At 42.4% G+C, this 14,487-nt stretch overlaps 1 protein-coding gene across 3 annotated transcripts in view; it reads left to right on the top strand.

Moving 5' to 3' along the window:
- ETFA (electron transfer flavoprotein subunit alpha) overlaps nt 1-14,487 on the top strand; it is a 32,365-nt gene that overhangs the window by 16,702 nt on the left and 1,176 nt on the right. For 2 of the 3 annotated variants that reach the window (XM_061447306.1, XM_061447305.1), the window contains exons 9-10: nt 790-872; nt 11,317-11,382. In XM_061447306.1, coding sequence (XP_061303290.1) covers nt 790-872; nt 11,317-11,382 — 149 coding nt within the window. The remainder of the gene's footprint in view (nt 1-789; nt 873-11,316; nt 11,383-14,487) is intronic. The other variant, XR_009742256.1, reaches the window with a different exon arrangement.

The following is a 14,487-nucleotide window of genomic DNA, read 5'->3' as shown; positions in this document are numbered from 1 at the left end:
AATTCAACAAGTGAAGTTGTGTAAATTAAAAAATGGTCTTGGCTCACTTTGAAGAGATGATTTTTTTTTTTTAATACATCCTCACATACTGCTCCTTTATAGAATGCCTTTTGCAGCTCTTGTGCTTTGACTGGCTCTGTTTTTGCTATGCTGTTGTATCAACAGGAGAAAACTGACCTTGTACGGTGTTTCAGCAAAATATTTTAAGTAAAGGTTGGGAGAGGTGGAGGAGGTGCTTGCATTAACACTTGAACTACATTAGTTTTAGATTTCACATGTAAAAATTTGTAGCTCTACATGAATAGCTTTGGAAACTGGTGGCTTCACTAACTCGGTGTCTGTGTGGTGTTTTCAAGTTTCCTTTGATATTTCTCTTTACTGTGTCTGACTTCTGAGCTCTTGCAGCAATGTAAGATGGCACATGTGTTCTATTCAAACTGGGGGAACATTATGGGAAGGCATTTATGGGAAAATCCTCTTCTGACAAAGCAACAAGAGAAAATAATGGAAATACGCCAGACTGAAATCCTTGGGTTTAAATATATGGCCCTTTAGTACTGGGAGTAAGGATTTCCTGTTGCTTATGAAGTGCATTAGCACTTAGTATTTGGAAGTTTCAGCCAGTGGTATAGAGAGGGATTACTATAAGAGCTTTTAAGAGGGAAGTTTCTGAATGCATGCCCTTTGAGTGTGGGACTCTTCAGTAAAATACATGTGCTTTTATGGTGATAGAAATTTGGCTCGCTAATATTTTAAAAGAAAACATTGGAAATATTTTCTTTCAACTAGTTGGAGCTTCCCGTGCAGCTGTTGATGCTGGCTTTGTTCCTAATGACTTGCAAGTCGGACAGACGGGCAAAATAGTAGCACCAGTAAGTATAGAAATCTCTTTCGTGAAAGAGCTGGGATGTTTTCTAGCATGCATCTTCCTTCAAAGCAAATGCTTAAAAATGAGCCAAGTCTTAATACTGAGCCTAGCAGGACAATCTTAGTGTGCCCGTTGTGATACTGTCACTTGATGGTGCCTTTGCAAAACTACAGCAGCAAGCTGTGATGTCAATCTCTACCGTGGGTCAGTTGCTGGATTCGTTCATAGTTGCCTGTGCTGAGCTGTTTTAACTTTTTCACACCTCTCACTGATATGCTAAAATGTGTCCTTAGCAATATAAACTTGAAACTGTATTGATATGTGGCTTGATCTCTGGGGAGTGTGGTTTTGTTTCATTTACAGGTGATGATTTATTGTTTAAAGTTTGGTAACTATAGCTGGGTTATTGCAGTACATTCTAAGCAAAACTTTTCATAAGAAGTGAAAGTGCAAGAAACTTGAGAGAAATAATCTACAGGTTGGCTGCTGTGAAATATAAAGAAGGGCATATTCTCGTAAGCAGTTTACTGTTGGGAAATAACCCGCTGCTTATCTTTTCTGCTACACATCCTGATATCACAGGGGACTAATTCCTATCCCTGCATTGTTTGGCTCTAGGGTGGGCTTTTCTGTCATGTACAAGTCTGAGACTGCCTTCATTGTTCTTGTGACCTGGGTCCACAAATAAAGCACGCTTGAGCATTTGTATGTAGGAAGGAACAAATATAGTGCATCTCAGTGTGGGGTAGAATGTGCTAGCCCATACTGAGATGCAGTGATCATAGATGTGAGTAGAATTGTGGCTAAGAACATGGGCAGGTGTGTCAATCTGTCAGATGTATGCTTTGAGCTACATAATTGAATAAACATTTAGCCTTTCAGTTCTCTTTGAAAGTATATGGCAACAGAAGACACCACGGAGCAACTTCTTACTTGTTAATGGTTTAATGAGAGCAGAAATGCAGAGTGAGCTGGAACTTAGTAGAGAAACTTGTCATATTTCAACTGCTGCATTTGCTAAATCCCAGTAATATAAATAGTGCTAAAAAGCTGTACATGTCCAAGGTCTTGATAGGATCTGAAATGTTTTGCCATTGTACCATTAAGAGCTGCTGCATATTCAGGAACTTGAAACCATGACTTATTTTTCCAGTAATACATCTAATAGAGCTAAGCAGTACTTGAAAATATCAAAGACAGGAGCCTGCCATTTCTGGAGTCTTGTCAGTTCTGCTTGCTGGGTTGTCTTGACCAAGATGCTTTGTGCTTCTGAGTGTTTCTGTCTTGAAACATGGAAAGAGATGTTTGCTGCTTGGTCCTCAGAGGCCATTTGATGGTAGCCTTGTAGGGCTAAGTAGAGCTATTTTTAGGCAAACTAGTGTTTAATCTATAAACTTATTATATGATAGCTAACTGCTATGAAAAACAGCTTCTGAGAAATAGAACTATTGAGAAGACTTAAGGTCCATTTGGTTGCATATTGTGTCCTTCCAAAATCTTGATAACAATTATTTTAACCTCAGCTCTGGAAGGAAATTGTGAGGCTTTAGAGATGATAAATGCAACCCTAACTCTTTTTTTCTGGTGATATCTTTCTTTAGAGAATAGTATGCAGTTGTTATAGGTTTTTTGGACGTAGTGCAAAACAGCTGTAGCCCACGGCTAATACTTCCTCTTTGCTAAAGGAACTTTTGTGTTTAAATACAATGCACTTTCTTTAGATCACACAGTACGCATAAGGTGCAACATATTGCAGCTGTAGGTCTCAGCAAGCTAATCTGCACGAACTCAGTAAATGTAACTGTAGCACACATGCAGTTTGCTGGTTCTGAAAGCAGCAGAGCTGGTAACATGAGGCATCTTTAGTTGGTTGTTACATAACCAACCCTTTGAAAACCAGGGAGTGAGCTAAGTGTCATTTAGTTTCATATTTTGAAAGGGCATGAGATGAGACTGACCATCCTGTTTTTTCACTACCCAAAGAGCTGTTAATGAAGTTGAGAATGCTAAATTGAAGACAGCTCATCTCTGGTTTGTGTGTCTTGAGGCTCAAGAATGAACACTGCAGAGTCAATGGCATATAAACAATGACATTGAAACAGAAAAGGCTATTTTTTGGCAAAGATACAGTGCTATAACTTGCCACAGATGACTCATGGCAGCATTTGAAAGTCATCAGAACATGCAGCCACATCATAGGATCCCATCAGTGTCATCACTGCTATCTTCTAGAGGATAGATAAGATAGCCATGAGTTGGGACTGACTAAAGAATGCTTAAATGATCTGAACTCACACAGTTGCATGGTGGTATATTGTTTTGCCAGCAGGCTGATGCATTTCTCTCTCATCTCTGTTCTTAACAAATATTAAGTATTGGGTGGTGCAAAGTACTGAAAATTGTAAGCCCCTTCTTTCAAATTGTTCAAGTATTGTGGATCTTAAAATACATACAAGGACAGCATACAGTGGCTTAGAAGTATAGAAAATATTCTGTTAATTGTATTGACAGTGTAAGTTGAGTTGCTGGCTGGGTATTCAGTGTGCTGGGATAGATATCTTAAATAGGAGGCAGTTTAAATCTGCAAATTCATAACTTCACCTTCCTAATTGTGCTTCGCTATCTTTTTGGTGTTTAGCTAGAAAATTATTCTGTGTAGTGGAAGATAAATTTCATATAAAGGAGTAGAACTGAACTTTCTTGGTCGGATCAAGACTACACCGGCTATTTTAACAGTCCTCTAGATGATGACTGCCTGCTTTTCCTATGAGGTATGCTTGGTATAGATCAGGGAGAGCTCATGACTTTTTACCTGGAAAATTGCAAAGCAGCCTTGTACGTTGGTTAGTTGTACTCACTGAGACCTGAGTTTGGTGTTTAGCTTGGACTGCAGTGGACATGGTGCATACACTCCTGACTGCCTGGGTTTTAAGCAGGAGAAGGATCTTGGAGTTTGAGCCATACTTGCTCTCCTATGCAGCTGTTGGTTTCTGATGGGAAAGAATCCTAGAGTATGTGCTTCCTCTTCTGTTAATAGTATCTTGCCCAGTCTCAGTGGAGGATTGGAATGCATTGGTTTTAAAGGTCTTGAATTGGGTCATTTTGGAGACTACAGAGGGGGAAGAGTTAGTTACAAGCTCAGGAAGAGGGGAGGTACTTCTGCTGCTTTCTGGGTTTTGTGTGTGACTACGGGGGAGAGTTTCTTTGCTGAGGACTGGGTAAGAAGGTAACGATATGAAAAATCTGCTTATTTCTTCCTATGTGCCTTTGTGGATTTGAAGGAAGGGTTAATTTTAGTCATTGGTCCTCCAGTAATTCTGTGACTGGCTTCAGTTGTTAAAGAGTTCACGACACAAGAACCTCGCAAGCACAGCAGCTTTCCTGAAATGCTGATGTATCAATACATGAACAAACTGCCAGTCAAGAAGCAAGTGTAGTTCATTTTGCTTAAGTAATGAAATAATGCAGCTAAGGAGTACAAATTTTACCTTTGAGAATTAGTTCTGTGCAGGACACCCCACTTCCAAAATAGCCTCATCTCTAAACTGCAAGCTCTTGTTCATGTTGGAGTTCATGCATTTTTGGAGGGGGGTGGAGGGGGTTAGTGTTTGACTGGATCTTTGGTAATTTTTCTTTTGTATAATTTTATTCCAGCTGTTAAAATGTTTGATGTATTATTCGTCTTTCTATTAGTAGCTTTTTTTTTTACCTGTTAATTTCAGGTAATTGAAGCTCCTGTTTGAGCATTCTGCCTTATGAAAGAGAGGGCTGATTTGTATTATTTGGGGAGATGGAAGGAAGGAAATTTTTAGGCATAAGTGGATGGATTAAAATATAAAATGTTACCTTCCTAATTAAAAAAATGTATTCGATGTCTTTAATCAGTGACAACTGTTTTAGGAGCATATAGTTTTAAATTAGAAGCTGGGGGCTTCCTGCTATTTCTTATATGCAGGCTTCACAAAAATGAAATTCAGTACTCAGATTAAGCACTGTATGTAGTTCTCAGACTTCATTGTAAGGTTTCCTTCTCAAGGCGTGTACAGTGCAGAGGGCCCATCCGGTGGGGAAAGCGCAGCTAGGCACAATTCTTGGTCTGGTTTTTGGTTTTTTGGTGTTCAGTTGCTGCTCTCTTGATACTTTCAGCATCAGGCACAAAATCCTACCAGGCAACAAGAAACTGAGGTGGAAAGCTCAGGCAGGCAGAAGTTGAGAAATACATGATGTAGGAATAACTGACAGTGGATTAGGTGATTGTGTTAGAAATGTGATATGATTGCACAGGAGGCAGATGCATTTGGATATTGCATGTGCTGAGAAACCTCAAGTGGAGGAGGCAGGTGGGAATTCAGTGTAGTTCTGATCTGATCGACAGGAGTAAACTTGCTGACTTGCTTAGCTTCAGTGCTTAAGCTTAGATTTCATACCAAATGGTCTGTCTGGATGTAATGAATTGCAGGAGCTTAAAAAATGAGGCAAATTTCCAACAGTCAGGAACTGACAATAATAATGAGGGGAAAAGAGGCATGTTAAAGAGGTGCAGCTTCAGTTGAGATGCTGAAGCGAGATGTTGGTTCAGTTGAAAGTCACCAGAGGTGTGGAAGAATAGGAATAACATAAGGTGTTGTATTAGGCAGAAAATGCAGGAGTGGGATTAAATGAGGAGCAGGAAAAGGAAAGATGAATGGCAAGGAGGCATTTCCTGGCAGAGGCAGACATAAGGGTGCAGAATGTTCCTCTACAGAGCAGTGGAACTCCTGTTGCTCTACTTTTTCTTTTTTTACAACAGGGTGAGATGCTTTCTAAGCTTGCGTATGCCCCAGTATTGTGCTAGGAAGCCCCTTTCACTGCAGTGAGTGGCCTTGTAGCAGTTAATAGCCATTGTCTTGCTTTTGGAGTAGCAGGAGGGGAGAAAAACTGTCACATTCTTTACCTTATTCCTGTATTTTGTATTTCTGTGTGTGCAGTGGCAAAGCAGGCAAATACTTCGCCTGGCCTGGTTTTATTTTCTCTAAAATTCACAAGTGACTCCTGGTTTCATTGTGTAGTAGGTGGGTACTAGCTCTTCACTGTTACTTCCCATTATTTTCTTAGGGATCATTGACTTCCTTGGGTTTGTATCTGTCAGGTGTTGTTTCTCTTCATTCTTTGGGGAAGCTTAGTGAAATGAAACCAGGTATATTTTATTCCAGCTGTTATGTTCCATTTTGTTCTTTGGCTCTCCCCTAAAACTACAAACAGAGGGAACTAACCAATTGCCTTAGTTTCAGAAGTGTCAGTCCTGTCATCTTGCTTGTACTCACTTAAAATATGTTCTGCTTATCAGTGGTAAGATCTTCATTATTTCTGAATCGTTACACATACAAGAGAATACTGAGATGCTGAAGTTCCTCTGTTGGAACACCTGGTAGATAACTGTATTTCTCCTACCCTTAACTGGCTTCTTTGTAGGAATGCATTATTTGTATGTTATGTTGGTGGGTTTTGCTAACAGACCAGCAGGTGTGCTTTTTGGTACCTGGCAGATGGGAGTAGTATTGGGAAAACTGACTGTGCCTGGGAAATTTATTTTGCAGTATATCTCCTCTGATAATTCACTGTTGTTGGAAAGTAGCTTTATAGTGGCAAACTTCAGAGAGCTGTCTATGCAGCTGGGACTGAATTTACAGACTACCTTTCTCTGACTTGCTAAAAAGCGAAGGATTGACAACCCCTTTCATCCTGCATTATCCAGTGTAGCTTTTAACTCGAAGAAAACTATGTTCACAAATTGATGCTCTGCTCCTTTGGGGTTGGTGCAGAAACATTAAATTGTACTAAAATATTCATATGTGAGTGCATTTAGCTGAAAGCAATTGATGTGCTTTTCCCTAGTGAGAAAAAGATTGCTGTATGGCCCTGCACTCCAGCAGACACCCTAACCACGCTTAAGAGTAATTACATGGCTTGGCTGATCAAAGGTTCTTAAAGTGAAAAAGAAACTGTAGTTGGGATGGGGTTTAGTAATATGTGCTTCTTGAATGGAACGTACTCAACTGCATCAAAGCAGTCCATGCTGGATAATTGTTTGATATACAGCAGAGTATATGTGAACAAGTGTCAAGCCAGAAAATATTTTATTGGGTTAATAGCTTGTAATTGGAAGGAATATCTTGTATGAAGCAATTTTGATTACAAAGATTTCTTTCTGATTTCATTGTCCTTTCACTCTTGCAAAGAAAATAAAACGTTTGAGCTGCCTTTAAGAAGAGTATGTGTGCCAAAGGGGTTTATTAAACCAGCCTGTTTAAAAGCATGCCACTGGTAGGATGATAAATTGATGTACGCTGAAGGTTTTCAGCATAATTCAAACATTGGCATAAAAATCAATAGTAGCTGATGGTGTGCTTGCAAAATAACTACCTCATCTTGGGTTGCACCTGTGGATGCTCACAGCATTATACAGTCTCTTACAGCAGCATTCAGAGTCACTGTAAGTTTCAACTAAAAACTGTGTTTGTGGTTCTCTTCAGCAGATGTACCTAACTGCTGCCCTAAGGCATTTTAAAATATCCGTATAGGTAAACATGAGGTACTAATATAATGCACAAATTATTCTAGAAGTAACTGGTGAGTCAGTATGGCCTGGAAAATAACTGCTTTGGTATATTGGTAGTTATAATCATCCATGTATAGCATCCTTGTGACATTTATCCAGAGTGTAACTGGCTGTGTGGGTTCTGGAGCCAGCTGTGCAAACGTGAAGTCTCGTGGACTTGCTGTAGATACTAAAGTGTAAGTTGGGGACATTCAAAGAGGAAATGGGAATAATGGGGATGGCTAAGAGGGATTTTTTTCACTTTAATGATTAGCAGACAGTGACTCACAGTGACAAGACATACCACAGTTGTGTGTGTTGAAAAAGCAGTACAAGGTTAGATTATACTTTAAATAGCAAAGCAGAAGTTGGATTCCTGATTTGGAATCTTGCCTTTGAATAAAATAAATTCGGGACTTTGAGTTTTGTTTCTCTTTAGGATTGTTGTGGTGCATAGCTGTGTTTACAAACTTTGAGGTCTCGGAGTCTTCTGGGATATTGTGTGGCCAGACAAAACATGCTTGGCCTTCCTGCCACTATGCTGCAGAATCGGCTTTGGCTGCTGCTATAGGCCTTGTGCAAAGCCTGGTGGGTACGTTGAATGGGATGCTTCCACAACAACATGTTCCCATGACTGACACACCGGACCCTTTGGGCAACAGCACATCTTTAAGTACTTGCTGATTGTGCGTCCCTGCCCTGTGCTTCATAGGCTCTTCTGTCCATTTGCCTTCCCACGCTGTGTTTCCTTAGTTGTGCTCTTTGTTACTGTGAGCTCTGCTCTGCTGTCTCTTCCCTTGTGCTGGTGTCCACTGTGTACTTCATAAAAACCAAAGATCTGTGGCATGGCTGTAAGGTATGTACAGTAATCATTCCCTGGGTGGTGTGTTATGGTAAGACAACTGCCTGATCTGGTGCCATGCCTTTATGCCACCAAAACTTTCACTTTCCTTGACTTTAATGGCTTTTGGGACTTCATTTGTATCAGGCAGTGCAGCGAGCACCTCTTGTACAGAGTGTGTGCTGTTTTATTATGCCATTCCCTCGTGGCACAGTGCAGGCAGCAGCCCTTTGGTGAATACCTGCCTGTGTGCAAACACCAGGGAGTTGATACGTGCCCCTCCACATCCTGGACTTCAACCTAAGTGCCTGTAATTGTAGGCTATGGATCGGACACCTGACAGCAGTAATTGCAGCAGCTTCCAGGGATGCAAAAAGCAGGAATCTGGAGCTGGTGTAAAGCCATCTTTGTTGGCACCTGAGAGGTGCAGTCCAGCCTCTCATTCATGCTGCTTGGTGCCTTGGCGTGGGCCTGCTCTGTAGATGAGCTTCACAGTCCTGACTTGGGACTTTAAACTCTGACACGCTAGAAAGAGAGGACCCAGCAAAAGGCGTGCTAGAAGTTAAAGACTGCAGGGTGATCATCAAAGTGAGGGTATTGTCCTGATAACAACTGGGAGATCTGAATTTCTGAGTCCTTTATGACCTCTCTGGATGCCCAGCTGAATCCTTTCCTTGGAGAGCACTGAGCTGTCCTGAATCTTTATTGTTCAGACTTTGCCAGTCCTTTGTGTCCCTCCTAAATTGTACAACAGATTTAAACTAAGATTTAAGCAGTCAGATCGATCTTGCAGTATGGAACTGTTGATAAGAAACATGCTGTCCTGTGTGTTTTGTATGACAACCTTGCTGAGGAGACCACTCGTGAATGGAGTAGTTACCTTAGCCAGAGAGCCCAACGTACGTAACCTAGAAGGGCATGGTGTAGATGCATGAGAAAGGCTTTTTAGACAAGCTGGGTGATTTACAAATGTCCTTTTAATGAAACATCCTTGTCTTTCTGAGATATTCTAATAGAATATATACATAGGCATCTGGCTCCTGGCGAGCTGGATTCTTTCCAAAGACTGAACTTCAAATGTTAAACAGCCTGATAAGAGTGTCTGGTAGTCTGGATGACTGGCACTTAATGAATTGCTCTGAAAAAAAATGAGATTACAGTAATGTGTTTTTAAAAAGGGCTTGTATTAAAGACAATATGAGGTTAGAATAATTTCTCCTGCAACATCTGCTCTTTTATTTGGTATAATGAAAATATTGCATTCTTACCATGAGCTCTTACATGGGCGTATTATGTTACATTGCAGCTGTGGCTAAAATGGATTGACCTCCAATAGTAATCTACTCAGTAAAAAGCTATTGAGGCTAAAAAGCTTCTGAGTGTCTCCAACAGCTGTGTGTTTTTGTGGAAATACATAGACTAGATTCTGTGTTTCAGTTTCAAAGCAAGCTTTTTTCATAGGAAATACTTTGTTCCTGCTGGTTTCCTTCTCTTTCAATTTTTGCAAGAGATGGCTTTTGTAGAAAAGTGTAGGAAGGCTTCATAGCTTTTATTTATCTATTCCTGTTTAAAAACCAATGTGGTGGGTAAAATTTGTAGCTATAGAAACATCAGAAAGCAATCTTTCTTTCTGTAACTGATACAATGACTGTTAAGTCTGTATGGCAAAAGTAGTCTGCATGGTCTCTGTGGCTGAACAGCCTCATTTGCCAGCCTCTTCTGTAGGTGCCTGTTTCACAGCTGTGCTTTGTTCCGTCATGTTAAAAGCCACTTAACTGTAATGTACATCCTCAGTTGCACAGGGAGAAGAGTTTTTGACCCTCTTACCCTGCCTGGCCCCCAAAATAATGTCTTGGATTAGATTTGTACGTTCTTAACTATGGACCAACCTTGGTATTCTGAAAAGAGAAATTCTTTTAGTATTTGAGGTTGTGCCTTTTCTAAGTGTATAGAAATACCACATTGCATCAGCTCTGACATGATTTCCCCCCACCCCCCCCTCCCAGTTTTGAGTGTTAAAGTTTCCTCTCATTGGGTGAGCTGGTGAAAAATACTTTGGTTTTCTTCTGTAAAATTAGGTAGTTAAACAGCCGAGGTTTGACTGCTCCTTTGGCTTGCGGTGGTGGGAAGACTGTCATGGAGCTGAAAACACTCTTGGGCTTGGATAGGCGGTTGTCAGTCTGAGGGGAAAGAGACTTCTGTGCTGTGAGTTAGAACTGTAGATGTAGGTCTGTTTGCCTGTAAATGTTTATTTTGAACTGAAGTCGCTTTGGTGATGAGAGGTTGGGAGCCCCAAAGTGTGTAAGTGGTGGTGCCTACCTGGGGAGCACTTCTCTACTCATCCTGTGCCAGGAGCTGATGGCGACTAGGGGAAGAAAAGCTTTAGGTCATGGGAACATTGCCTGTTCCCTGTCAGTGTTCAAGGCCAGGTTGGATGGGGCTTGGAGCAAGCTGCTCTAGTGGAAGGTGTCCCTGCCCGTGGCAGGGGGTTGGAACTGGATGAGCTTTGATGTTACTTCCATCCCAAACCATTCTGTGGTTCTGTCACTAACAAGTGCACTAGCCAGCTTCAGGATCTGAGGTGTTTTGTCCTGCCAGTATGAACATCTGGATTTCAGCTTTGTGCATTCTGTCTTATTTAAAGGATCCAAAAGGCTGCAAACAAAAGCCTAGGGTTTCTCTTCAGGCAACTGCGTTATCCATATGTTATCTTGGTTAATACTTGTGCTGGGAATCACCAGGGTCATGGGTAGTAGCACTGAGTGCCGTCTGCTAACTGAGCAGTGTCTTAGGCTTGATGCAGCCTTTACCTGTTTTTCTTTTCTCACCAGTGTTTGCCAGCTGCTCCTCTGGGATCCAACTGTAAATGGAGAATCCCCAAGTGGGGAAGGGAACCAGTCATCAACTGCCTGTAATACTGACACCTTCTGTAATGTAAAAACTACTGCATGTAATTGGTGCTGAGTAAGAGAGAGAGCTGAAGGAAACTGTCACGGGTACCAAAAATGTCTCACTTTTGTTTTTGTCTAGGAACTTTATATTGCTGTGGGAATATCTGGAGCGATCCAACATTTGGCTGGAATGAAAGACAGCAAGGTATGTAAAGATGGGTGTGCTGGAAGAGATTGCTGAGCAAGGAAAGGAGGGGACTTCCTTGCTTTTACATCAGTACATTAGCCAGTTTTCCAGGTTTTTAAGCGTTAAAATAGCCAGTTTGTCTGCTTTAAAATATGTCAGTCCTCTCAGCCTTGCCAAAACCAGATACTCTGGAAAACACCTAACCAGGAAATGCATTGCTCCACAGCCCAAAGCAGTAAGTAGCAGCAGCTAATTGACTTTGCTTATTTAAAACCCAACAAACCCATGTGTGCCTGAATTCTATACAATAGCTCCAGTTGTGTTTGTTTCAGAGGATGACATAGTAATTCATGCATAACAATGTGCAATCTGATTCATGAACTTAGGATTCCATAAAGAAAAAGATGTCTCTGACATTCCTGCATTTAGCCATTCAAATGGAAACCTATTATAAACTGGCAGTAAAACTTTAAAAGGTTTAACTCATTAGTTGCCTAAGCACATAATGCGGGGTGGGAGATGCCTGTTGGATCCACGGTGCCGTGTTGGGGAAGAGGAGCAGAATTACCTGCTGCATCACACGGTCCAGGGCCAGACATAAACCCCTGTGGGTTGTCCTCGCCTCCCACAGATCCTTTTAGAAAGAGGATATATAGTTTTTTCTATTTCCAGGGATTGACCTTGTGCTTTCTGGCAGGAACCAAGCCCAGAACTTTGAACAGCTTCTAAAGCTGAGGAAAAGGCTCGCAGATATGCACAGGCAGATCCTTGCACTTAACCAGTGACAGACTAGCGAGTTTACATGTCTGGGTGGGACTGGGGTTGTTCTCAGAAGCCAGCCTGTGTGTGGGATGGTCTGTGCTGCCTTACGGTTGAGTGCTTTTCGCATATATCCTTTACATATTTTGGAGGGGAAAATCATGAGAGCTGGATTTGGGGTACAGCACCCCTGTGGAGCCTCCATCTGATCCTCCAGTCCAGGGCTGATGAGCCACAGTATTGTTAAGAGTGTCTTTGTTTTGAGATGCGTGTTCTCCAGCTGTGCTTTGGGGTGGGGGAGAAGGTGGGCAGCGGGGATTAGTGTCAGCCATTGCCTGAGAAACGTGCATTCAGAGCTGCTTAAAACTGGAATCTGACCCTTTCTGTACTCACCTCCTGCCTTATCGCAGTAAAGGCTGTTACAGGAATAGATGACTTCAGGTGCCAGAATTACCTTTGAATAGAAACTCTTGGGCAGCAATAATTGTCCTGTAGCGTAATAGCGAAACCTCTACTTTTTTTAGCTTTTCCAATTCCATATTGGATATTGAGGTGTTCCCTCACAGGAAATGAGGACACGTGGAGTGTGTGGCTATGAGATCCGTACGTAACGGTTCCATTGCTCCCGTATCTCATATGTTTTCTGGTGTAAACAAATGTACTGAGACATTCAGTTTGAATTGTGTTTGCTTTCCCTTTAGCCAGAGCGTAGATGTGTGGTTACTGAAAAGATGCAGCTCTTACAAACATAAAGCATTACACAGCCATGGGAGAGCTCTGGAGTGTCCCCCTCTCTTCCCTCAGCACTGTGAATTGTCTGGCATTGTGAATTTGGACACTTCAGGGTACGTCAGATGCTTTCTGCCAAGTGAGATGTATAATTTATTTGTCCTTTTACAGCAAGGTAGGAAATGCAGCTTTAGAGGAGACATGGAGAATCGGCGCTGCTTGCTTTCCTCGTTTTCCATTCCCTCATGGGGCAGTTGCAGCAGCTTCTCTTTCTAACAGATGTAACTCGCAAAGGTCAGCTGCAAGCAGGGTGATGCATTTGCTTCTTGCTATGGAAGATCTGATCTAGTGATGAGGTGGAGAACCAGGTGGCAGGGGCTTGAACTGGATGATCTTAAGGTCCTTTCCATCCAAAGCCATTCATGTGAAGTTATTTTAGCTAATGAATGGAGACTAAGGAAGAACTGGGCTGCCAAACTAAAGATGAAAACAGTTTTACAAGCAATTGGTGTCTTTGCCTATTTGGTGACGAGGACAGAGGCGGCAGGCCCCAGGTGGCCTCCTTCCCTCAGCGTTGGGTGTTGTGCCCTGTGATGGGTTCTGCAGAGCATGGTGGGGCCTCAGAGGATAGTTCAGGTCTTTATTGAGCAGATACCACCTGGGTTTTGCCGCTTTGCGCTTGAGTGCACAAAGGGGGGGACTGAACTAAAGCCAATGAACTTCGGGAAGAAGATTCTGGGGGAAGCATTACTGCAGAGTGTGCAGGTCTTTGCGTACGAGCTGGCAGGAGGGCAGCAGCAGGGCTCTGCTGCAGGTGCTTCCTTCTTGCATTATGCCGTGGTCCTTCTTTATAGCGAGTCACAGGGTACAGATGGCCTGAGAATAAAAGAAATGTTTATGGGGCCTAACCCCACAGGGTTTGCAGACTTCTGCCTCTGAGTGACTGCTATGAGGTATGTGCTACTGAGCTGTGGAGTCTGGTGCATGAGTACAGTCAGGGGAGGGAGAGGCCTGAGCTGTGGCTGCCTGGGAAGGACAGGTCTGTGTGTGTCACACACACACAGCTGCAGGGCTAGAGCTGGCTGAAGAGGCTGGGAGCAGCTCAAAGCAGCTCAGGATGAAAAGGCAGTAGTGGAGTGGAGTGCTGTGCTTTCACCCCACACTGGTGCAAGGCTCATTTCACAAGCTCCTGTCCTCCCCCCCGCCATCCTTTATGGAGTGCTCACCATCCTGGTATAGATTTTGAGGGGACTCCCGTGTGTGTTTGTTTTGTGAGACGCTGTTTCAGAAGTTACAGAATGATTTACCTGGGTGGCAGAGTTTGAACCAAGACACGTTTACCTGGACCAATGCATTGGGGTTTCCACCATCTGCGTTTTTCTGCTGTGCGACAAATCAAATGATGTGTCCCTTCAGGCACAGTTTATATTGTGCTGGTTTTAAATGAGTTATTTCTGTGATGATGGTGCTTAGAGCTGGCAGGTAATCATTTGTAGTATTTTGTTTCTAGACTCCTCAACGGGGGAGGATAGCCCTGATGTATACAGGGAGCTGAGATGGAGTTTTAGGGGGGGATGTGTTTGTTGCTGGTGGTTAATTTTTTTTTTGAGGAGGAGAAGATGTTAAAATGCTGCT

Source organism: Pezoporus flaviventris, unplaced genomic scaffold, assembly GCF_033815535.1.
Source record: "Pezoporus flaviventris isolate CSIRO_AGI_PZ_B2104156 unplaced genomic scaffold, CSIRO_AGI_Pfla_v1 ptg000006l, whole genome shotgun sequence".
NCBI lineage: Eukaryota > Metazoa > Chordata > Aves > Psittaciformes > Psittacidae > Pezoporus > Pezoporus flaviventris.
This window is presented reverse-complemented; position numbering and strand designations above follow the sequence as displayed.